General features: G+C 42.8%; 1 protein-coding gene across 16 annotated transcripts in view; it reads left to right on the top strand.

The window, feature by feature from the left end:
• FNBP1 (formin binding protein 1) overlaps positions 1-26,090 on the top strand; it is a 150,144-nt gene that overhangs the window by 78,487 nt on the left and 45,567 nt on the right. For all 16 annotated transcript variants that reach the window (XM_034793257.1, XM_034793264.1, XM_034793258.1 and 13 more), the window contains exons 5-6: positions 4,290-4,352; positions 5,296-5,400. In XM_034793257.1, the coding sequence (XP_034649148.1) occupies positions 4,290-4,352; positions 5,296-5,400 (168 nt within the window). The remainder of the gene's footprint in view (positions 1-4,289; positions 4,353-5,295; positions 5,401-26,090) is intronic.

The raw sequence follows: 26,090 nt of genomic DNA, 5'->3' as shown, positions 1-26,090 counted from the left end.
GACCAACTTCTGTTGGTGAGAGACACAAACTTTCAAGCTTACACAGAGCTCTTCTTCAGATCTGGGAAACTAAGGCTATGTCACAACTAGAGACCTTACAGTGTCATAGCTGTACTGATGCAGCTGTGCAGCTATAAGATCTCTCGTGTAGCCGCTCCTCCCGTCGACATAATTAAACCACCCTCAATGAGCAGTGGGAGCTATGTCGGCAGGAGAAGCTCTCCTACTGACACAGTGTTGTTCACACTACCACTTATGCCGGTGAAACTTATGTCGCTCCAGGAGGTGCTTTTTCACACTCCTGGGTGACATACGTTTTGCTAACATAAGTGGTAGTGTAGACATGGCCTAACTCAGTGTCACTGCTAAACACAAGGTTTGAACAGATTGTTTAGATTGTTGCCCCCATAGCAACTATGTAGGTGAAGTCAGACAATCACCATGCTCTCAAATGAACTCACACAGGAAAATGATAGAAATACCATATCACTTGTGGGTGAACACTTCACAAAGCGATCATGCGATATCTGACCCATCAAACCTCACCCTCAAATTGAACCTGCAGAACACTTTCAAAAGACGAGCCTGGGAGCTTAAATTCATAACTTTGCTAGACACTAAAAATCATGGACTGAACAGAGACACTGGATTTATGGTTTATTACAACAACCTGTAACCCACTAGCAACCGCCCCTCCCATCTGCGTCCACTTCCCCTTTCCTCCCTATGACTGGAGGAGTGTTAGCGGGCCACGTCACCTTGAATGTCCCTTGAAATATGAGAAGCCTCCCTGTCCACTTAGCACGGTCACTAACCACCGGAAGTTAGATCAACGTAACTGTGTTGCTCAGGGGAGTGGATTTTCCACACCTCTGAGTGACATAGTTCTAGTGACATAAGTTTGTAATCTAGACCAGGGCTGAGTTCATTTTCTAGATCTGAAGAGCTCTGTGTAAGCTCGAAAGCTTGTCTCTCTCACCAACAGAAATTGGGCCAATAAAAGATAGTACCTCACCCATCTTGTCTTTCAGTTATCACTCCATTCAGGCATACCTCTGATGAGAAAGACATAAATGCTACAAGACAAACTGGTTTTGTTTAGTTTTCAGAGTAGCAGCCGTGTTAGTCGGTATCCGCAAAAAGAACAGGAGTACTTGTGGCACCTTAGAGACTAACAAATTGATTAGAGCATAAGCTTTCATGGACTACAGCTGTAGTGGGCTGTAGTCCACGAAAGCTTATGCTCTAATCAATTTGTGGGTTTTGTTTACAAACTCATATAGAGAGTAGCTGTAAGAAAAATACCAAGATGCAGAATTTGAAATAGAGATGACACAATTGTACAGTGAAATACAGAAAATATTCAGACTTTAACTCTGTAGGATAAGACCCTTTTCATGGTCTCATTGCTCCATTCCTATAAAATGAGCTTCTTTTAAAATGTAGTAGCATCTGAAGAGACCGCTGTTTGTTCAGATCATGATTAGCTGTTTCCATCTTGTACAGTTTCAGCAATTTGTAGAGTTCTGTTTTGTAGAGAACATCAACCTGAAAATAACATTTACAGATTGTACAAATTTAAAACATTTTTGTTGATTCCAGTGATGCCAGATGTGGAAAATAGAAGATCTCATGTTCATTCTTATCTTCTTGTTTTGCTTTGACTGCAGAATTATCTCTAGCCACTAAATTATGTTCTGTTAAATCCTAATTCATCTGTCTGTCTGTCTAATCTGTCTATCCATTCCCTATTTGTATTTATGAAACACTAACCAGTAACACTAAGGACTTTGAGCAGGAATCCTCTCCCTTCATACATGGCAGCAAATCTGCAAGTAGAGAAGACAAGGAACCCAATAAGCATTTACGAAGGATAGTTACAGGCAGGAAATGCAGTGTGAAGAAAGGAAATCAATGTTGTTTGCAGCCTCAGTGTAAGTGAGATAATATTCCCCATGTCTTTTTGTCAGAGATATATTGCTCAGAAAGAAAATTAAAAGGAACTTGAGTTAAATTGCTGTTGTTTCTTAAGTAGAGTTCAGGAGACCAGACCTATGAAATTAAGTTAAAAGTAGGAGCATTTCAAAGCCCATATTAGGGAGAAAACTGTATCTTGCCTCATTAGCAGCCTGAGACGTTAAAGGGAGCATCAGAGGATGAGTTAGAGTGAATCTGATTCTAGGTAAGGAACTTTAAATCAGTTTGGAGGAGTTGTTTTTTTTTCTCGAGCAGGGAATTTACAGTGACATGTTTTTGTAATGTTATACTGCGGTGAATGTATTTTTCACAGAACTGAAATGTGGTGGGTAAAGGTCAGAACAGCACAAGTATTAGAGCTAATGGAAGAGGATGTGTTCTTCAGAGCTGTAGCATTGCCAGGTTTTCAGCTGCATTGCCTTTTATGGCTTGGCTGCTCCACATTCAAGTGTTCTCTATAGGTGGGACTGTGACAGTCTGACTTGGACATTGTTACATAATTAAAAGTATTACTGACATTGGGTCTCCCTTTTTTCCCTCTCTACTAATAAAATTCGAGGTTAAAGATGAATGATGTCCAGCACTGCTTTGCTTAGCTGCAGATGAGCACCCAGGCCAAAGGAGAGATTTGGGATTCTACATTGTGGTATTTAGAATCCTCAGACTGGTCTTTATTCTTTCCCTCACCTGAAAGTTAACATGAGTTTGTGGCAATTAGATACTATTAGGTGTTCGGTGAGAATGATGATAAAGGTCTTTGGGGTCTTATTTTAAACTCCATATGGGAAATGGCTGGATTGTTTGGTGGCATCAGAAAGGCACAAAGGAAGTGCCATATTGAATCAAGCCAGTGATCAGTAGAATCTAGTATCCTGTCTCTCAGACAGTGGCCAGGACCAACTGCTTCAAAAGAAGGTGCAGGAAACCCTGTAGTGGCCACTTGTGGATTAATCTGTTTAGAGGGGAAGTTTCTTCCTAACCCCATCAATTAGTGGCTGGCTCTGACAGTGAAGCATGAGGTTTCATCCTTTCTAACGTAACTGTGTGTGTTGTCATTTTGCATAAAATAGGTATAAGGCCTGACCCGGCACGGTGCTGAGCGCCCACAACTTTCACTGAAGCTCATGTTGGGAAATGCGAAGCACCTGCCAGGATCAGGCCTGTTCTCGCTGAGATTTCCTTGTAAAATTGTGTCTGACTTTTAATTAATATAAAATCTTAATTCCCATATGGAAATAATGATGCAACGTAAAGGCATGTCTGTGCCTGTTAGTGGATTATTGTTAGATTATATTTTTGTCAAGGGGCTATTCCAGGAGGCAGTGTGTGATAGTGGTTGAGCAGGGGACTGCAAATCAGGATTCTTGTATTCTATTTACAGCTGTGCCACTGAATCTGTGTGTGTCTCTGAGCAAGCCACTTAACTTCCATGTGCTTCACTTTCCTCATGTGTAAAAAGAGGATATGCCCATCTTTGTCAAGCACATTAGAGCCTCCAATAAAGAGCAGTCTATAAGTGCTAAGAGCTGTTGTTTAAAATTGACTCTAATTAAGGAGAATTTCAAGCAAGCATCTCTTAAGACTATAGTATGATATGAAGAATACAACTTTACACTTTACTATTCCTGTAAGGAGATTAATTTGTTTTTAACAAGGTATGTTGCTTAATAGGTTGTTTAATAGACATTTCACTTGTCAAAATTTCTATAGCAACTTAATGTAGACAAGAAAATATATGAAAAATAAGGTTTCTGCAGGAATCCAAAGTAATTGACACGTTTCAAAACAGAATAGAAGAGGACAGCTGGTCCCACACACGTAAGCCTGTAACAGGGGGAAAGAAGAACATGCTCATATTGTGTGTGAATGAAAATCAGTTAATGAAGGACCAGTATCAATGCTAGAATGTGCCAATCAAGGAGGATGATTCTGTATCATGAAGATGGCTGGGCAAGTGTCACATGGAGAAAAATTTTAATTCAGAGACAGTGTTCAATTGGTATTTAAAGAGATCTTGTTCAGATGGGAGTAGCGTGGGGATGGTTGCATGGGAAACCAATAATTAAGGGTTACAGTGAACAATGCGAGGTGGAATTGCTAAAGGGATTAATTATACCTTGTCTACAAAACCTCTTTAATTGTTGCCGATGTAAATCTGTGGCCTGCTGAGAGATTAAAATAGCTATCGTGCACCTGTATGGCTTGGTAGAGTCCCAGAATAGATGCAAGATTTTTTTTGTTTTTCTATATCTCCTCTAAATTAATTGTTTGTTGATTCTTTTGTTTATAATATTTTGGCTTTTTTTCAACAGCACTTTCATGATGGCAGAAAGGCACAACAATACATTGAAACTTCCTGGAAACAGCTTGAAGCAGTAAGTAGAAACATCTTCAGAAGTGATGTTATAGCTATATTGACAATGTCTTCATAGGGATATTTCTAAACATTGTGTTTAAAAAGAGATTATGATATGGTTTGAGGAGAGCATCTGAAATCCAAAAGAACATGATTTGAAAACTTGTCTCTAAAGGATACTGAAAGTTATAAAATAGTGCCCTTTAAGTGCCATCCATATATCAGAATCTGGACCTCAGTAATAGATGTGACACAATGAGGGAAGGTGAGAAACTGTCAGGAGGGGACTGTGTAAGAAAAGGTGAGTGTTACCCATGGATACTCAGCTTATGCTTATATCTGGAGATATACCTATCTCATAGAGCTGGAAGGGACCCTGAAAGGTCATTGCGTCCAGCCCCCTGCCTTCACTAGCAGGACCAAGTACTGATTTTGCCCCAGATCCCTAAGTGGTCCCCTCTGGGATTGAACTCACAACCCTGGGTTTAGCAGGCCAATGCTCAACCCACTGAGCTAGCCCTCCCCCGATGCGTGTGCACACCTCAGTGGTTCAGTCGTATGTGCACACACACAAAATAACAAAGATAGTATTGGCTCATTTATTGTGGTCTTCACAGAAGCGAGGGATTTAAATGCAGAGAGGATAGTGATTTGGCAGATCAGAGCAGAAAGGTGTTCCATGTGTAGGGGGAATATGGAAAGAGGCTCAGAGACTAATGGGACATCAAGACTGGCTTTACCATCCGAGCCAATCTGTCTGAAGATCAGCGCAAAGATTTTTCTTTCCAATCACTTTGACGCTTTTGCAGTTCAGCGTGGAAATTTATGCAGATGTAAATGAGCTGTTCTCCAAAACTCTTGACCTCGATTACAAAAAATGAAGTTCACGAGTGTTGCTTACTAGGTTGAATTTCAAATCTGGTTTCTCTCCAGTATCTGATGGGCTCATTTTTCCCTTTCAGAGTAAAAGGCGGTTTGAACGTGATTGCAAGGAAGCCGATAGAGCACAGCAGTATTTTGAGAAAATGGATGCTGACATCAACGTTACGAAAGCAGATGTTGAAAAGGTAAGCCAGGTGGCAAGGCACTCCATTTGGAAATACATATGTTAGAATGGTCGCTCCTTCAGTCCCACTGATAACACACGTCCTCCGGAATTGACCATCTTAACTGTATGCAATGTTGTTGTAGCCATGTCGGTCCCAGGATGTTGGAGAAACAAGGTTCGAAAGCTTGTCTTGCTCACCAACAGACGTTGGTTCAATAAAGATATTACTTGTCTTGACACCTTGTCATCTTAACTGTGTCAGTCCATAGCTTGGCCTAAACAAGGGATTCTCCGTAGTGGGACACCTCCATTTGCCCAAAAAAGTGAGGGCTCCATTCCCAGCTGATGTAATGGGCACAGCTCCATTAAAGTCAATGGGGTTAACTCAGTTTATATCCGATGAGGATCTTGCCCCAACTCAAAATCAGTCCTCACTGGCTAACAGCCCAGGATCTGGGCTCCACTCAGAAACTCATAACTCCCAGTCAGCAGTGTATCTCACCTGGGCATCCACCTCTAGGACAACTAGATAGAGAAAGATTTGGACTTCACTATTATTAAATATTGATATTGCAACAGCAAAGCCAAGGATGGCTATCCCATTGTGATAGGTCTGCTATGAACACCTGCAAAGGCACAAGTCCTACCCTGAAAATTGACATGGACTAATGGTGGAGGTGATACTTGGTGTGCTAATCTTAGCTGCCCATCAAAAGTAATCTAACCCATAGAGGCTGAGTGTTGAGGATTTCCCAATGGCAAGTGCATGTGCAAACTCTGCTAGTGCTTGGGACTGAAAGCACGGTACTGTAAGCATCAAAGGGTCAGAGTCCAGGATATTTTTCAGGTCCCCTAAATGATTTGTTCAAATGCAAACCAGTATAACCGTGGACTTTCCCCCTTTTTAAAATAGAAATAATCAGCAGAATGGCTGTTAAAGCACACTGTTAATTAAGAGGCAAATTCTGTGCCTTACTCTGCACATGGGCCCATTGAAATCCACAATCAAAGGCCCAATTCTGCTACCCTTTCTACTCACCATGAGCAAGGGTGGCAGAATCCGAGTTATAGTGATTTTCCAAGGACAACTGGTGCCGACGACAATCACATGTTGACTGTTGCTGTGTGATCCCGGTAGAACACGACTCTCTGCTTTCCATGCTGCTGATTGTAGCAGAGATGTCCTAACATCCCACTGGTTACAGTGCAGCGTTAGTGCATGCCTGCATCCCAGGAAAGACAGGGTGGTTAGTCATGATACACACAGACTTGCTGTATAGCAGAAAAGGTTTTCATATTGTAAAGTACCCTTATAGGTCTTGCTTGGCACCGATGGCATGTACAGTACCTTTTAGACTTGACACTGGTTAGCACCACTTCATCCAAATAGATGCCTCATAGTATGTATTATTGGGGGGTGGGGGGGGGTTTCTGGTTTATTAGTGCCATCCAATGTAGGGAATTCTTCTAAACAAAAAAAAAAGATGCATCAATGATCTTAATGCACTAAAGATGTTTAATACATGGTGTTCTAATGCAGTTATCCATATTTCCTACCTTGCTTGCTTAATGAGAAGCATTGTGATATCAGCCACGTGAATGCTCTAAAATGATATCTTTGGTGGTTGTTGTCATTGTACTAAGATAGGGCCTGATCCTTCAACCCTCACCCATATTAGAGACAATGGGATGTCTTAGGTGAGTAGGGGTAGTAGAATTGGACTAATATTTAGGGCCAACCCTGTCTGTAACATCAGGGTTATTAGCCCATAGAGTACATTATAATGCATTTAGTCTAAAGCCCACGTAAAATTTGGAATCCAGTGTGGTATGCCAATGATTAGCAACAGTTGCCATCAAGTTGTAACATTATTTGTGGCTTTTGCATGTTGGCCCCTGTTCAGCAAAGCACTTAAATAGATGCTTAACTTTAAATGTATATCAGTGTTTTGCAATCAGGGCCTGAATCATGAAGTCGTCCCTTAGCCAAGTTCAGAATTGTACATGCAGGAGGATATAGTATGTTTATACATCATCTAGTTCAGTGATGCTGCTGTAATTTAAGAAAGCTACATGGAGGAAGCTGACTTATCTAAATCACTTCTATTCTTGATGGAGCTGTACATCTGTTTGGAAGATGCAGAAGTATGAGAGTTGGTTTTTTTTAGATTGCTAAAATTAGTAAGGGCAATTTTGTCTTGCATGGCAGAATTTGGTCCATGTGGGCCAAAAATAACCAGCATTTTGAAGCAAGCCAATATGTAGTTGATTTAAAACCTAATGTCCTGGCTTCCAGAGGTGGAGGGCACCCATAGAAGTCAGCACTTCTGGAAAATCAGGCCACAAATGGTGTATTGTCACTGTACTCTTAGCAGAGAAAAGGTTTTTGTCCCCTCCTGCATGAAGTTAAAACTGTAGTGTTAGAGGCATGTTTTCTGCTTAGCCCTCAAGCAATTAAATCTGTGTGTTTACTGGGGATTTCTTAAAGCTGTTAAATTTCAGGTGAGTATTGATTTATACCGAAAGAGTTACATATACTGTGCAGTTTTTGCGCATTGGGAAGTCTGCTGCATGCCACTCCCAGTTAATTTCATTATGGGAAGCTGGGAAGCTGTCATACACTAATATTTCACTGAAATCAATGGGATGTTAAAACATCCCTGGCACATTCAGCATTATGGAAGTTGGGAAATAGGTAGATGCCATCCGGTCTCCAGATGTTAGAAGCAGCACAACAAAATGTACAATAAGCCCAGAACATTTTCCCAAAGCATTCTGGCATATCAAAGGAGAAAAGACTCCTGTGATTTTATCATTTGCCCAGCTATTAATTGTAAATTCGCCATGCAGATTTAATCCCTTATCACTTCTCTGGATTTGTCACGGTATTTTTCAGGTGACTGTATATCCTAGCACAGGGGTCGGCAACCTTTCAGAAGTGCTGTGCCGAGTCTTCATTTATTCACTTTAATTTAAGGTTTCGCGTGCTGGTAATACATTTTAATGTTTTTTAGAAGGTCTCTCTCTATAAGTCTATATATTATATAACTAAACTAGTGTTGTATTGTAAAATAAACAAGGTTTTCAAAATGTTTAAGAAGCTTCATTTAAAATTAAATTAAAATGTTGATCTTATGCCGCCGGCCCGCTCAGCCCGCGGCTGGTCTGAAGTTCTGTTCACCTAGGCCGGCAGTGGGCTGAGCGGGGCCTGCGGCTGGGACCCCAGCTGGCAAGGGTGCGGCAGCCACAACCCCAGACTGGCAGCGGGCTGTGCGGGGCCGGCAGTTGGGACCCCAGACTCAGCCCACTGCCGCTCAGGGGTTCCATCCCGTTGGCTCTTGCCAGCCGGGATCCCGGCTGCCGGACCTGCTCAGCCTGCTGCCAGTCTGGGGTCCCGGCCCTGCCCACATACAGTGGGTACCTACCTTCTCCCTAGTTCTGGCCCATTCTCTTCCTCTCTCTGCACTGAGCTGAGGGTGGGAGTGCACTGAGCACAGGACTGGGGGTGAAGGGTCTGGCCAGGAGCTAGAATTAGGGAGGGGGCTCAGGGTTGGGGCAGGAGGTTTGGGTGTGGGGCACTTACCTGGGCAGCTCCCATTTGGTAAGAGGGGTGCAGGTGGGAGTGTGGGGTGTATCTGTGCAGGAGCTCCCATTTGGTGCTCAGGGTGGGGATGTGGGGGGTGCAAGAGTCAGGATGTGGGGAGATGCATGGGGGGGCTGGGGATGTGGGGGCTGCAAGAGTCAGGGCAGAGGGCTGGGGGCATGTGAGGGGGGGTGCAGGTGTGAGGGCAGGAAGGGGGCTGGGTATGTGTGGGGGTGCCAGAGTCAGGGCTGGGGTCGTGGTCGGGGGTGAAGGAGTCAAGCAGAGGGCTGTGTGTGTATGAGGGGGGGTACAGGACTCAGGGCAGGGGCCTGGGGGGTGTGCGGGGCTCAGGGCAGAGGGCTGGGTGTGTGTGGGGGGGGGGGGGGCGGGGGGGGGGGGGCTGGAGTGTGTGTGCCCCTATTCCATCCCCCCCTTCCCCAAGGCCCTGCCCCTGCTTCTTCTCTGCAGACCTCGGGACTCCCTGACTGCCCCCTTCAACCCCCCCCGTTCCCTGACTGCCCCCTCCAGAGATGCCCCACCCTGGATCCCACCCCTTATCCAACCCTCCCTGCTCCTTGTCCCCTGACTGCCCCCATCCCTTACCCAACCCTCCCGGCCCCCAGACCCCTTACCATGAGGCTCCTAGCAACATGTTCTGCTCCGTGCAGAGCCAGACACGCTGCCCCGCAGGAGCGGGCAAGCCTGCCCCCCAGAGTGCTGCGCGTGCGGCGGCATGGCTCCGGATGAGCAGGGACCGTGTCTGCCTCTCCATGGAGCCAAACACTGCCCCGCGGGAGCGCGCAGCCCTGGCCCCCAGAGCACTGCGCGCGTGATGGCATGGCTCCAGGGAAGGCGGGGGAGGGGCCGGTGGCTTGCTGCGCGGCCCGGGAGCGTGGACCCCACGTCTTGCCGCATTGGAAGAGTGGGGTCATTTGGCAGGGTGTGCCTGGGCACACCCCGTGCGCATGCCTATGCTTCTGCCCCCGGGGTGGGGTGGGGTGGGGAGAAGAGTGAGCCGGGCCAGGCAGGATTTTTAGTGGCACGCTGCTCCGGCAGGCAGCAGTGTGCCATTAAAAATCGGCTTGCGTGCCGTCTTTGGCACGCGTGCCATAGGTTGCCGACCCCTGTCCTAGCATGTCAAAAATGTAATGCTTCATGCACATTCTGTGCTAGAAAGAGATTATCTCTGCTTTATCTATTAAAAATAAATCCTAGAATTCATTTTCTAGTTATAAAATTAGGACCTCTTCCCCCACCCCCAAGATTTTATGCAAGGCTGAGATTGAGCCCAGATATGACCTTGTTATCTAAGCATGGGGTTAGGAAACAGTTACTCCTGAGTTCTAATCCCAGTTCTAACACTTATTTCCTCTCTGGGACCATAACTAAGTCACATATCAATGATGCATAAGCTAATGATAGGCAATTTCTGGAAGGCAAACTTTATTTTCCTCCTCTGTAAAATGAAGAGGGAAATGGAGGAGAAAAGAGGGAGAGGTTTGCCCTCTATAATTTGGCCACCATATTATCACGTTTTGTAAATTAAACGTATTGCAAAAGGAGGCAGAGTGCAATCAATAGATGTATTTGAAGGCTATAAATAAATAAATAGAAAGGCAGGATCTATTGCTTGGGGTGACAATGAGTGTCCAATGCTCCCTGCAGAAAGCATCCATGTAGTCCCCAGTTATGCTGTCAGCAGCATGGTAGATGTAGAAGGAAGGGGTTATCCAAACGAATTGAATGTGCAATAATATTGCTAAACAGAGAGGACAGTGTTTTCTAAGAGCATGTGTTAAACTGGATTCATCCATGTCAGGCTGTGAATAATGGCCTTTCTTTGCTTCACCCTGCCCATGTGACTGGGTCTGCCCTTACGTAACTCCTTAGTGCAAAATAGGATATTGTTTAACCAAGAACTGCAGTTGGGGGTAGCTTTAGCTAACTTGTGGCAGAGAGATACAAAAACTGTTCAGTCTCCAGTGATGTAATATGATAATTTTCTGCCCTTCTTTTATTATGGTGTCTCTAATTTCGCTTGCCTCTCATAACTTGGCTGCCACAGTTTCACTCCCCAAAACTTTCTGGCCAGGAAAGCAGACAATCTGGCTTCATTTGGTGCCAGTGCTGTTCAGTCTGCTGGCTGAAAAAGGTGCTCCCATGCAACGTGATTAGTTGCCCTCATTTCTGGGGCTCGAGATAAACACCTCTGCTGCGTTAGCTTGTACCTGCTAACATGAGGAGACAGTACGGGCTATTTTTGCATCAGCCTTTGCAGAGAAATGGAATTAAAATTCTGCAGTGCATCACAATTACATTTGCAAGTTGTTGTTGTTTTTTAAGCTGTGATTCCCTGTGATTTGAGAACAAGAGGAGGCTATGGAAAGCTCTGCATCTCTGATCAGCCCCCACCTCTTAATCCTTAGATAATAACCAGCTTTGACAAATGCAGCAGGAAATCCTGCAGTAGGGTGACTAGTGATCAACCCCTAAAAGGACTTTGCAAACCTTATTTGGGGGTGGGGTAGGGTGATGGTGCAACTGGAGCATGCCTTTTAGATAGGCTCTTCCTAGAGCGGCAATCCGAGCTTGCAGCTGATGTTAGGCCCTCTAATGAACAGCGTCTCAAGTGGCTGCGTTGCTTCAGTTGTGTTTAAAGTCAGACTTCTCGGGAACTAATGGAAGGACAAGAAGCAGGCGCAATTGACTGCAAAGTGTAAATGTTACAGACCAAACTGTGCCCAGTATGCCTTGATCCCCTTGGAGGTAGTGCTGAGAGGCACCATTCCAATGTGTTAGCCTTTTTATTAAGGCGTGGAGAGTTTGTACTTTACAACTAAATTATTTGTATTTAAACACTACATCATACAGCTACGAGAGAATCTGTAAGAGCCACAGTCTATTCTGTCCCCTGCAGTCCAGAACCCACCTTTCTAAAAGAAGGATGATCTTTGGTCTCTGAAACCACATCCTTGTGCAACAATGATAGCTACTCAGTGCACCCAAGAGGAGCTCCGGGAAGCATTATGCCTCAGAGAGGCTCAAGTGGTTGCCAATGCACAAGGGAAGCATCCTCACTGTGCCACTTAAGGAGGGGAAGCATCTGCTGGCCTCTGCATCAGGGCAGCTCTGCCAGCCGGTGCAGGGGTCAGGTGGCAGGGGGAGAGCTTTATTCATTTCCTGCCCCTGTTTTGTTGGCAGTAGCAGGGACCCTGTGATCAGGAGATCTGCAGTTTTGGCCAGCTTCTGCACATGGAAACAAAGTGTGGGTTAGGCTCCTTGCATTTACCTCCCCTTCTGCATTCACAGTCAGGCTTTAAATTACAAACATTAGTTGTATGCAGACACAGTATTCAGGTGTAAACTCACACTTGCAGTTTGGCATAAAGTGTCTCTCTCCTGTGAAAGGTTTTGCCAGTTCAGCTCTTTGGTTTAGTGAGCTCAGGTTACGAAACTTAAATTCTGCAGTAAGTCCTATTATAGGGACCTGGTTTGAAAATCCTCAAAATGGACTGACATGATGCTGTTAACACTGAGAGACTTGTAGGTGACATTGTGGGTTGCAGCTGAGTTTTGATGCCAATGGGATGTGGGAGTTTGCTGTAGTTCTCTTTCAAAAACCACCATGTAGTCATTTAATTTTTTGACCATTTGGGGAAATGAGTCGTCACATGAGCAGTCCAGCCAGCGTACATATAAGGAATCGCTCTGTTGTTTGTTCCTTTACTTTAGTGCTGTAATCACTAACAAGATGACATCTTTATGGGATGGTGTGGTACCCAGCGGTGCCTTTGCCGATTTTGTACAATAAAAAATGTCTGTCTGCTTTTCTTAAGGGTCTATTTTTATATGTAACATTTTATAGCATCATTTTTTAAAGAGGAAGTGCTTAGGGCCCAGTTGCATGAGGTGCTGAGCACCCTTGCCTCTCACTGACTTGCATGGCCGTGGAGGGCACTCAGCACTTTGCAGAATCAGGTCCACAGTAGGGAGGCAGGAAAACCACATAGTCACATCCTAGATAACGATCAGTTTGTCATAAGATAATGTTCGCTGTCAGCTTCTAACAGGAGAAACTGGAGCTTGTTTGTGAGCTGTCAGCACAGTGGTCCTCAATCAAGAGATGACAGAAATGCTATTGGAAAGTTGACTTTTTTTATGAGGATTTGAGGGGAAGGGTCAGAGTCTTATAATGGAAACTCAACTTTAACCTTCAAGAGTGGTTCCTGACTCCCCACAATTAGCTCTGGGTTTTTTTAAATAGTGCATCTTCCGTAAATCTTCAGCCCACACCCGGAAAGGTTTTGTTTGCATTAGGGCTTTATTCACATCCTGTGCTCTGCTGATGTGCCTTTCTTTCTGTGCTGTGGGGTTCTCCTTTGCATTTAATTCTAGAGATGCTTCCTGCAGGTGCTCGAGCTTGTTATATGTCTGCTCCTGGGTTGCACTGAATCCCACTGAAAGTGCAAAATGCTTCTACCATCTCCTGCCCTCGAGACATGACTGCCTCCCACTAGTCCCAGTGTTAAATAAAAACCTACAACTGATCTAATTTTATAGCCTTAACCCTGTAGTGACTCAGTGCCTCTCAGACATTGAGGAGTTGATCCTCAAAACACCATATGAAGTAGAGAAATACTATCTTTATTTTACTGAGGCACAGAAAGAGTAAGGACCTGATCCAAAGCTCACTGAAGTCAATGGGAGCACTTCCATTGACTCCAATGGATTTCAGATCAGGCCCTATGTGACTTCCCAAGTCACTCATAGATTCATAGATTCTAGGACTGGAAGGGACCTCGAGAGGTCATCGAGTCCAGTCCCCTGCCCTCATGGCAGGACCAAATACTGTCTAGAGCATCCCCGATAGACATTTATCTAACCTACTCTTAAATATCTCCAGAGATGGAGATTCCACAACCTCCCTAGGCAGTTTATTCCAGTGTTTAACCACCCTGACAGGAACTTTTTCCTAATGTCCAACCTAAATGTCCCCTGCTGCAGTTTAAGCCCATTGCTTCTTGTTCTATCCTTAGAGGCTAAGGTGAACAAGTTTTCTCCCTCCTGCTTATGACGCCCTTTTAGATACCTGAAAACTGCTATCATGTCCCCTCTCAGTCTTCTCTTTTCCAAACTAAACAAACCCAATTCTTTCAGCCTTCCTTCATAGGTCATGTTCTCAAGCCCTTTAATCATTCTTGTTGCTCTTCTCTGGACCCTCTTCAATTTCTCCACATCTTTCTTGAAATGCGGTGCCCAGAACTGGACACAATACTCCAGTTGAGGCCTAACCAGCGCAGAATAGAGCAGAAGAATGACTTCTCGTGTCTTGCTCACAACACACCTGTTAATACATCCCAGAATCATGTTTGCTTTTTTTTTGCAACAGCATCACACCATTGATTCATATTTGCTTGTGGTCCACTATAACCCCTAGATCCCTTTTTGCTGTACTCCTTCCTAGACAGTCTCTGTATGTGTGAAACAGATTGTTCCTTCCTAAGTGGAGCACTTTGCATTTGTCTTTGTTAAACTTCATCCTGTTTTCCTCAGACCATTTCTCCAATTTGTCCAGATCATTTTGAATTATGACCCTGTCCTCCAAAGCAGTTGCAATCCCTCCCAGTTTGGTATCATCTGCAAACTTAATAAGCGTACTTTCTATGCCAATATTGAAGTCGTTAATGAAGATATTGAACAGAGCCATTCCCAGAACAGACCCCTGCGGAACCCCACTTGTTGTGCCTTTCCAGCAGGATTGGGAACCATTAATAACAACTCTCTGAGTACGGTTATCCAGCCAGTTATGCACCCACCTTATAGTAGCCCCATCTAAATTGTATTTGCCTAGTTTATCTATAAGAATATCATACGAGACCGTATCAAATGCCTTACTAAAGTCTAGGTATACCACATCCACAGCTTCTCCCTTACCCACAAGGCTCATTATTCTATCAAAGAAAGCTATCAGATTGGTTTGACACGATTTGTTCTTTACAAATCCATGCTGGCTATTCCCTATCACCTTACCACCTTCCAGTTCTACCACCTTCATGATAGAACTGGAAATAGAATTCAGATCTCCTGAGTCCCAGTCCAATGCCTTATCCACACAACCATCCTTTGGTGGATAGGGACATAAATCCTACCCACCACCACCACCTCCTCAGGCCCAATGCACACAAATATGTAGGTGTCATTATATGCCCTTACCCTGACATTTTTATTCAGTAATAAATGGGGTTGATTGCAAATAACCAAGGGAAATAAGATATTTCAGAGTGATTTAATGTCAGCCTACAAGGATAAAAAACACACACAACGATTTAAATCATTATATTATTTTGTTTTCTGGTCAATAAAAGTAATTGCAATAAAATGCTGTCAGTAGGGTCTGAAATTTGCATCCCCCCTGCGCCCTCCAGATGCTCTTAGGCTCTTTTGATTGTGTTATAACTGACAAGGTTATTTCTCCTTGTAGGAGGAGTGTCCGTTATTGTTGCATCAAATAGTCATGAGCTGGATTGGTGTATCCCTAGCAGAGTCTCATTACACGTAGATCTGGAAAGGCTGCCAGTCAGAGGGGTTCTTGGGAGAAGCAGCTCTTCTTGCCTTTGCAAATAGAGGCGGACCGACAGTGTTAGCTGCTCTCTCAGCCTGGGGGCTGGTGCCCTTTGCATTAAGAATTTATAAATTGTTATTATCCTGTACATGCTGAGCGGCTTTTACAGAAGACCTGAGGGACCTGGAGAGACCTCTGATCTGTGTTTAAAGCTTCCCTTCATTTGTCATTTTACAGTGCACATTGTCTGAACAGTAGTCAAGTCATAACAAAGTGAGATAAGATGTATACCGACTAAAAAAACCCTCGCAAACCAGCCTCAGAGGAGACTTACCCAGAGCCGCAGGTGAATAGCAGTAATGCGCATCTCAGAGGTTTTTTTCCCCATCAAGAGCTTCAGTACTAAATTTTCCAAAGTGACTAGGGATTCTGGGTGTCCCAGTTCTTAGGCCCCTCAGGGTATGTCTACATTGCATTTTAAAACCCGTGGCAGAGAGTCTCCGAGGTTGAGTCTACAGACTCCGGCTTGTGCGATGGCACTAAAAACAGCTGTGTAGGCATTTGGGCTCAGGTTGGAGCTTGGGCTCTGAAGCTGGGGAGGGGGATGGGTTCCAGAGCCTCAACTCTAGCCTGAGCCAGACTGTCTACACAGCTATTTTTGAGTACCATAGAATGAGCCCAAGTCTGTAGACTGAGCCTCTGAGAGTCACTGCGCTGGGTTTTGAGAAGCAGTGTAGACAAACCTTTAAAGAGCCTTATTTTTCAGAAAATGCTGAGCCGTCTGCCCTCTGAAAATCAGGCCCGTTTTAAGGTAACTCCAGTTGAGCAGTAAGAAATGGAGCACCAAAATCACTAGTCACTTTGGGAAATTATTTCACCCTTTGTATTAAATAATCCCAAATCCCTAACTCCCCCCCACCACCACCACTTTGTCTGCTGTGAATTTATAACAGTAAATCAATAATGCAAACAAAATATGCAGGTCTGGTTGAAATTCACCCCCACACAGCTCAGACACACAGCCTATGTACCACTGTAGACCTTATGCGGGAGGTAAGTGGTGCATAGGACTTGTGCTTGCCCTCTGCACAAGTTGAATTTCACCTTCGGTGAATAAGCAACTGCTTTTGTCTTGCTTTAAACATAAAGCTGGGCTAAACTCTGCAATCCTTACTCACTTGTTACTCAGGCAAAATTCCCATTGACTTCATTGGGATTTTGCCTTGGTAATGTCTGCATGTGAGGTCTGTGGGATTAAGCCTAATGTGAATTGCTCAGTTTATACCAACACACCTTCTTTCTAAGTGCTCCCTTCCCAGCGGGTCGAGCTGTACATGAAAGCATTGCTTCTTTCCAGACAGTCATTTGCATGTTCTCGAACGGTGAGTCCTATTTACAGTTTATTTACCTTAGTGACATTCTTGTGATTTCTAACAGCTGCTTTTCCACTTCGACTCATAATTAATTTATGAATTTTGCTTTCTGGTCAACTAAGGGTTAATGGCTACAGTGTCTCCGGGTATGTACAGGAAGTAGGGTGACCAAATAGCAAGTGTGAAAAATCAGGACAGGGGGTCAGGGGCAATAGGCACCTATATAAGAAAAAGCCCCAAATATTGGGACTGTCCCTATAAAATCGGGACAGTCCCTATAAAATCGGGACATCTGGTCACCCTAGCAGGAAGAGGCAGCTGCATTTCATAAATAACCTCATGTACTGTGTACAGATTTTGTGTTGGCTCTTCTAAGAGGAGAGCGAGTAATGGAAACATCAGATGCTTTTGGATGTTAGGTCAGCAAATCCATTTGGCCTCATCTCCTTTCTGTTAGCAGCTGTACCCCACAACAGTTCTTCACTAAATGACCATTTGACTGAGCATCTTCTAAAAATGCATCCTTCTTAGAAATTTCCTCACTTTATATTACAAAGTACAGGACTGGGGGGAAATATGTAAACTGCAAACTTCTGAATTAGTAAAGATCAAATGTGGGGCAAAAAACTTTCATTAGGGATGTAATAATAAGGCATGGACTATTATACAATGTGAGACTAATTAACTTTGTGTCAGATGCGTGGGACCATCTTACTCCATTTTTATTGGGCTCGTAGGTGCTATGTTAATACAAATAATAATAATAATTCTTACTCAGTTGCACTTCAAGTGAATTCACTGGGTATTTTGCCTGAATAAGGACTAAGTAAAAGTGGGGTCAAGAGCTCAGGAATTTGCACATTGTAAGCTAGCCTGTGAATCAACATGTTGCAGTCAATAATTTTTAGCCATAAATATAAAATAATGCAAGGTTAACAATTCAAAATAGCAATTTCCTAACTTACTTCCATTGGTCCTGCCTTGTGGTTGTATGTTGTCTGTAAAATTCGTCTTAGAGTAAGATGACCGGAAGTATGCATAGTACTCCAAATATGATCTAATTCATCCCTCAGTGCTGGAATAATTTCCACTGTTTATATTATGTACTTCTATTTATGTAGCCCAGAATTTAGTTTCCTTATTTTACTGCAGCTAAACAGAGCACCACATATCTGAGTTTTATCAGCCACAGTTCCAAACCTTCCTCTTCTTGGTTGTTTGCAAGCATTTGAACACTTGTTTCTATTGCAATAAATTGGACCTACAAATAGGTGTTATAATTGTGCGGTGGTTCTCCAAATTATTTATGCTGCATGCCACTTCACAAGCGCCTGGATTGACTTCTCTTCCGACATCCCAAATGTCCCTGTGTTTCACTCTGCAGACCACCGGAAATGTTTCTGCAGACTATTATGCTCCATTAGCAGAGGCTTGAGAACCACTGTTGTAGGGAGATGGATTTCTGGTTTCAAGTTGTGATTGAGTCAATAAGGCTGCCGAGCGGTATGGATGAATCTTGGTACTTTGTGCATATTTACTACCATTGGGTGGTGGTGGTTGCTGTTATTTTTTTATTGTTTTACTGTAGCACTGATAGGCTACAAACAATATCAGGGTCCTGTTGGGCTAAGTGCTGTACAGACCCTTAGTGAGAGGCAGTCCCTGCCCTGCAGGGTTTATAGTCTAACTGGACAAGACAGACAAAACATGGGTGAAAGGAAGTATTGTTATCCCCATTTTACAGATGGGTAATAGAAGCACTGAGAGATTTGCCAAAGGTTGCACAAGGGAATCTGTGACAAAGCTAGGAACTGAAACCAGATCTCCCAAGTCCCAGAACAGTGCCTTAACCACAAGTCCATCCTTTCTCTGGTTGTCAGGCTTACCCGCCCAACTGGTGGGAGGTAGGTAGTCCCAGGACTAACTGGGCTTGTACATGTCTGGCATGTGTATGAACATGAATTTTTGTTTGCAGTGTAGATGGGACCAGAGCCGTTAAAGAACTGGGGTTGGGATTTGTGTTACCGCTTTGTAATGCTGGTGGTTCTTTCTGAACTCTCTAAATCAGATCTGTCTTACTCATTAGAGCCTTATTTGGTATTTTATTGTTCTAATATTTCTCTCATTAGTGTGTGTTCAGATAAGCTGGCAGAACTACATGCAGTGCTAATGCACTAGATAACATTTGCTAGGGTTTGATAATGAAACTCCCTATCAGCTGTTTGCTTGTCTGTATTTGGCTACATTCATCCAAGGGTTTTCAGGGATTCACAGCTTGTTAGGTTTCTGCCTTCTAATGATTGAAATTAACAATCTGTTTTCCTTCTACTTTTCCCAAGGAAATCAAATGTTGAAAACCTTGAAAACTTATTTCCTGCTTACTCAATGAGATGGCCAAAATGCTTATGGCATAATAGTTAATCATAGGACCTGATCCTTCCAGCACGAAAGTCAAAGGGTGAAACCCTGGCCCCATTGAAGTCAATGGCAAAATGCCCACTCTCCTTAATGAGGTCAGGATTTCACCAGTTGAGTCTAATCATGTGAATAAAGTTACTTGTTCTTTGTTTGTATAGCGCTTAAGAACGATGGGGTCTTTGGCCATGACTAGGGCTTCTAGGTGTAACAGTAATACAAATAATTAATAATAATAATACTCGTGTGTTTGCAGGATTGGTCCCATAAATTAAAAAAAAGGAATAAATAACAATGGGATAATACTACACTACTTGAAAATCATTTGTAATGTATTGTGACATAGGACCTGATTATGAAACCCATACTCACTCAGTCCCACTTAATGGATAGTTTTAGCAAGGGACTTAAATGCATGCTTAATTTTAGGGTTGTGAGTGGTCCTCTTGACTTAGATGTGCTCGAGCACCTTGTTGAGTTGAGACTGAAGTCAATAGGACTATTTGTCCATAAACTGTAACGTTAAAAATGGATTATAGTCTTGTAAACGCCACTGATGATACTGCTACCAGGAGAAGTCCCATTGCACTCTCTGGTAATGAATACTTGCAGTTATAAGCAGTGACTCATGGTTTGTGTTGCAGCATCAGGCACTGTGACTGAAATGTTATAGGAACAATTGAAAACATTCCTTAAATTGGTGAAGTATTTCTTAGCATGCTTTTATCATTAACCTATTTTGAAGTTTCTTGTTCATATTTGCATTTCAGTCTGGTCTTGTATTTACCAAAGACAGATCTATTGTTTGGCAGGCGGCAACTTGGCGGTGCTTCATCTGAAACACTTGTCTGTCCAAAATTAACAACAACAAAAAAACTCCAAACTTTTAACTGGAAACTCTGCACTTCTGGACAAGACCAACTGCTGAGTAGTTGAACTGCTCCACTCATTGTGGATTGATTGTACCCTGGAAACAGTTTTTTTTGTGGGGAGATTTTTTTTTTCCCTTTTCAGTTATTCATCTGTCTTCTACCACAACAGCCTGTGGGGGGAGTTTTGCCTGTGTAAAGCTAAAAGACAATATATCTACTGATGCTTTTGCTGTTTCTGGAATGTGTCTTTTGAAAAGTTCCCTTGAATTGTTCTCAGAAAAACATGCTCCATTCTTCATCCTTACTACAGACTGAAATGGTAAATAGGATAGGAGAAATTTTAACATCCCTCAGAAAAACTAATTGACAGTTTTTCCCTAACACAGAACCATACTGGGGGATGTGACCTAGTCTGAATAATGTATTAATTTTTTTAAAACTTCTCTGACACATCATTGTAATGGCATAACATAATAATTGCCTCTTGTTCCTCACAGAATTTCTGAATGCTAATCGTAAAAGGGTCATGTCCATAATCCATTGAAGTCAGTTACATTGTCTTCAATGGGAGTTGGACAAGATACAGTATGACAACACCCCTACTGCCTGTTTAAAAATCCAGTGTAGCCGATTTCATAATACGTTGCATCTCAGCATTCAGACCAAGAGGCTCAGTACCTGGAATTTACGTCTTTACACCAGTATTCTTTACTTTTCCAATTCACCTTTGCAACATGAGCATTTTAAAAAATATCTTTGTATAATAAAAGGAATTCAAAGAGTCTTCCATTATAAAGCACTATGTTTCGGTTAGAGCTCAGTAAGCAGATACTTAAATTACACTGCATGCGTGCAAAAATTATTGATAAATCCGAGAAATTTTCCAGCCCTAATATGCAGTGTCCATCCGATACAAAAATGCACCCTGTTGCTAAACTGCAGAGTTCTTGGAGTATAACTTTTAAAAGTAGCTGTTCTAAGTAGCCTCATGTGAGACTCAAACATGCCCTATAATCCATGTTACATCAGAAAAAATGTTTGCCGGGTTTGAAATTCTTTTAATTCCTAAATTTAAGGGGGGGGGGATTTTTCTGAATGAAGTACTTCATCCATAAAAGACTGTAGACCATAACTGATCTCTGCTCCAATGCCACCCATTTAGTTCACCCTTTTTCCCCATCTCCAAAGGCTTGCTGGGATCATTACAGGCATCTGGAACAACCAGTAGCTGCTGTGTGCAAGTCTGGTTAATGCAATTCAGTGGTTAGATAGAAAATTGGTGCAGGAAATGTGGCAAATATAAGTTTGATACCACAGTGTTTGTTTTTTCCTGCTAACTGGTAGAGAGAGGCAAAAGCACTGTTGCCAAACTGTGCAGCTATTCAGTTTGTTTTCCAGCATGGGAGACAAATCTGTGTACATAAGGCCTGGTTTTTAGAAGTGCTGAGTACCCACTGAGTCAACATGGGTTGCTGCTACTGGCACCTCTAAAAATCAGGCCATTAAAACACGTCACATAATCCTTTGTTTTATTTTAACTTTACAAATGTTTAGCATCATCATGGCATAATAAACCCAGCCTCTTACATGGACATTTTATGCTGTATTTTTTACCGAGTACTGGAAATGCCATTCAATTAATAGCTACAGCTTTAAGTTCTTCCCACTTACCCATCAAGATCTAGCGAGGCAAGCTGAGAAAGGAAGCATCATCATTCAGATAGAAATAATGGCAGTTTTGTGCACCTCCTATGCTAGAGAGGGTTCTAATGGGTCAAATCCCTGGCTGATGTAAATTGGAATAGCTCTGTCAAAGTCAGATAAAGCTATGGCAGTTTATAGTAGCTGAGGATCTGGACCTACAGATCTGCCTCATCCTTCATTTATAACTCAGGTATTTATAGAAAGCATGACTTTGAAATAACTGAACATTAAAATCTGAGTTGTGGTTTTGATGGAAATCTGGCTCTTACCATGTCCTGGCTGATATGGGCTGAAAAGACTAACAGTGCAGCAGGTATCAGGCTGCAGTTCAATTTTTAAGAAATTGTCTCTTAATTTGAAGTGATTCATCTGTGACCTTTAGGTTTTCTTGTTGCATATGAGCTTTAAGAAAGAATTGCTTTAGCAAAAGCAGGCTAAGGACAGCTAAGAAGGAGGCAGTATGCTTCATATGCATGTTTATTTGGAAGCCCATAAACTAATGTTGAAAAAAGGGATTCCATGAAGGGGGGCCCTCATTAGTTTTCAGCATGATAGGTGAGATGCAAAGCAAAAAAAACCAAAAACAAACCTCTGTGTGCTCTTTATTGCTTCTTTATGATCATAGAATCATAGAATATCAGGGTTGGAAGGGACCTCAGGAGGTATCTAGTCCAACCCCTTGCTCAAAGCAGGACCAGTTCCCAACTAAATCATCCCAGCCAGGGCTTTGTCAAGCCTGACCTTAAAAACCTCTAAGGAAGGAAGGTGGTGGAATCTCCTAGGTAACCCATTCCAGTGCTTCACACCCTCCTAGTGAAAAAGTTTTTCCTAATATCCAACCTAAACCTCCCCCACTGCAACTTGAGACCATTACTCCTTGTTCTGTCATCTGGTACCACTGAGAACAGTCTAGATACATCCTCTTTGGAACCCCCTTTCAGGTAGTTGAAAGCAGCTATCAAATCCCCCCTCATTCTTCTCTTCTGACGACTAAACAATCCCAGTTCCCTCAGCCTCTCCTTATATGTCATGTGCTCCAGCCCCTTAATCATTTTTGTTGCCCTCCGCTGGACTCTCTCCAATTTTTCCTTCTTGTAATGTGGGGCCCCAAACTGGACACTGTACTCCAGATGAGGTCTCACCAGTGTCGAATAGAGGGGAATGATCACATCCCTCGATCTGCTGGCAATGCCCCTACTTATACAGCCCAAAATGCCGTTAGCCTTCTTGGCAACAAGAGCACACTGTTGACTCATATCCAGCTTCTCGTCCACTGTAACCCCGAGGTCCTTTTCTGCAGAACTGCTGCCTAGCCACTTGGTCCCTAGTCTGTAGCAGTGCATGGGATTTTTCCGTCCTAAGTTCAGGACTGTGCATTTGCCCTTGTTGAAACTCATCAGGTTTCTTTTGGCCCAATCCTCTAATTTGTCTAGGTCCCACTGTATCCTATCCCTACCCTCTAGCATATCTACCACTCCTCCCAGACCTCATTTGTTGTTCTTCTTTGGTTATATTGTAACTATCTAGTCTTGACGTATATTTTCTCTTCTGGAGAATTCTGTCAGTCTTTGGAAGACTTCACTTGGAATGTGACTTCACGTCTGGAGGTTTAAACCTGAGCTCTGGTTCTATGGACCCAGCCCACTTGAAAGGAGAAGGGACAAAAAGCTGCAGCTCAGGTTTCAAACACTCACTTCTGAGGTCGTGGATCTGGTCTTCCAAAGCCTGTCCTCTAGGAAAAGCCAAGCCAAGACCAGAAATGTCTAATGTAAAAAGAAGTAGGAAGAACTCCATCTCTTTGGAGCTTTCTTTATGTATAAATGAGCAGTAACGGGTCCAAAAAAATTAGTTTTGTATTTTATTTCCTGTGCAGTTTGCCTTTAAATTACTCCTATGATTCCCTCTCCAATGTAACTGTGTGACTCAGTGCCTGCAGCTCTAGACTACTGCATCTATTAGGATTCGGAATCTGAAACGTAATGTTCCCAACTTATATTTTCATTATTCTGTAACTCCCACCGGAGTACAAGAACAGAGCTATAAAATATAACTCTGTTAATATTAAAGTGGTGATGTTAGTAGTAATAAGTGTAAAAAAAAAAAATCCAGGCTTTTTTATATTTTATTTTAAGATCAAAATACCTCACTGGAAAAACATTTAAAATGTCTTGAGCTTGCCCGATGCGAAAAAAGGGTGCGGAGGAACAATAACATTACTGTAGCTCTCAGATAGGAATTCTTGTTTTGGAATGTAACCAATTCTAGTTACTCATCTGCTGTGTTTTTATTTTGGGGCAGTTACACTCACATTGAAAACTATGGGCCCTGTCCTGCAAACATTTAGGTGTGAGATACTTTATTCATGTGAAACTAATGGGTCTCCTTGTGGGAGTGATTTGCAGGATCAGGCCCTAAATCTGTCTTATCGAATTACTTGTTTTATGTAAACAGAACTGGGCTGTCCATAGAACTTAGCACAAACAATGGATTGCTCTTAGATGGCTGTACAGAATTGGATTCATAAGTATATATTGCTCTATAGCCGCTGGACCATGAGTAAGAGGTAGGGGAAGGGACAATCCTACAAAAATCTGCCAGGCAATAATAGTAATGTATGGGTGACTTCATTTTTATATTGTGTTTTTCAGTGTAAAAATGTAGCAATAATTGTTCCTTAATCAAATTTAATGCAAATATGTGTGTATAATAAGTGATATAGCTCTCATGTAGAAAAACAACTGAACTGTCCTCTAGGGATTTCATTGTGTATAAATAAAATTCCTGAAGACATACATGCTTGCTTACCATAATTAGCAGAGAGTTGAAGAATCTTGGGAACATTTCATATGGATGTTTTCTTTGATTTAGTTCATTTATCTGTTTCTAATTATAGTATTTTGCATTTAATGCTACTGTTTTGGCTCTTGACATGCACATCATGCCCAATGAGTTCTCACTTGGTTTCTTAAATCATTTTTTGAAACTAAGATAAAATGAATCCAGGAAAGTTTTACAATCAAATGTGCTTGCAAAAGAAATTGCAGAACTGAGTGAAATAAATAATTAGGTGATATCAATGAGCTGATGGCTAGATGAGGAACAGGAGATCTGAAACCTTCTGGCACAATTTGTTACTTTCCATTTATCATGCGCAAAATGTTTCATGATTTGATATTTTATGTGGATTTATTGTCAGGAAACTATTGTCTGCCTGGCACAGTTCACAGAATAACCCAATTCTGAACTGTTCTAATAGAATTGTTTTGGGAGGGAATGAGTGATTGAACCTGGCAGTATTTTAGGAATGAATCTTAAAATTCAAAACCTCCAGAAATATTCTCAGCTGTGCTCCAAGGGTTAGGTAAAAAGTGTTAGATTAGTAGCATGCCTGGGTGTCTGAAGAGCCAGTGCAGGCAGGAGGGTTTAGGTGTACGTGGCCAAATCCTGATCCCATTGAAATCAGTGACAAAATTCCAATTAACTTCTCTGAGACCAGCATTTGGTCCAGGGACACGAGACTCTTTCTGGAACAGATGGGAGCATATACAGGTGAGGTGCGCTACGTCAGAACAGAACGGGCAACAATGCACCGGCTGAGAGAATAGAAACCAGGAGAGAGTGAACAAGTGAACAGAGGATAGGAGGCAAAGGCATATGGAGTGAGGGAGGGAGGGATGCTGTGCAAAGGCCAACAGCGAGGAAGGAAAAGGCAGCTAAAATAAACAGATGGGGTAGACAGAGAGGAAAATAATATTGGACAGAGTAACGGATGACAGAAGGCCTCAGGGAGGAGAATCTAAAAAGAGAGAGAGATCAGCAAATATGAAGGAAGGGGTCATTCAAGGAAGTGCATCTGTGTAAATGCAGAAGCATTGGGAAGAGCGTGGTGGGAGCACAGCATTGTGGTATTGGTTCTAGTGTGGGGAAGCAAAACAATCTTTGCTGGCTAACGGGGAAGTAGATCGTTCAGAGGAGAGCAAAAAACATCTGAGCAGGCCTGGGGTGGAGTGGGAAGACTGGCCATATGTGTCAAGAGAAGTTCAGAAGTAAGGAAGAGAGGAGAGAGCTGGATGGGCTACAGCTAAGACAGTCTTGTTATGGGAATAAGGGGATGATCACAGAATTCAAACATGTGCATGGAAAGAACAAATTGGTGAGAATAGGAGAGATCAGCTGCCCAAACATAAACTGGAGCATAGG

The sequence above is a fragment of the Trachemys scripta genome, chromosome 17 (assembly GCF_013100865.1).
Source record: "Trachemys scripta elegans isolate TJP31775 chromosome 17, CAS_Tse_1.0, whole genome shotgun sequence".
In the NCBI taxonomy this organism is placed as follows: domain Eukaryota; kingdom Metazoa; phylum Chordata; order Testudines; family Emydidae; genus Trachemys; species Trachemys scripta.
Note: the sequence above shows the minus strand (reverse complement) of the source record. Positions and strands in the feature narration are given on the sequence as shown.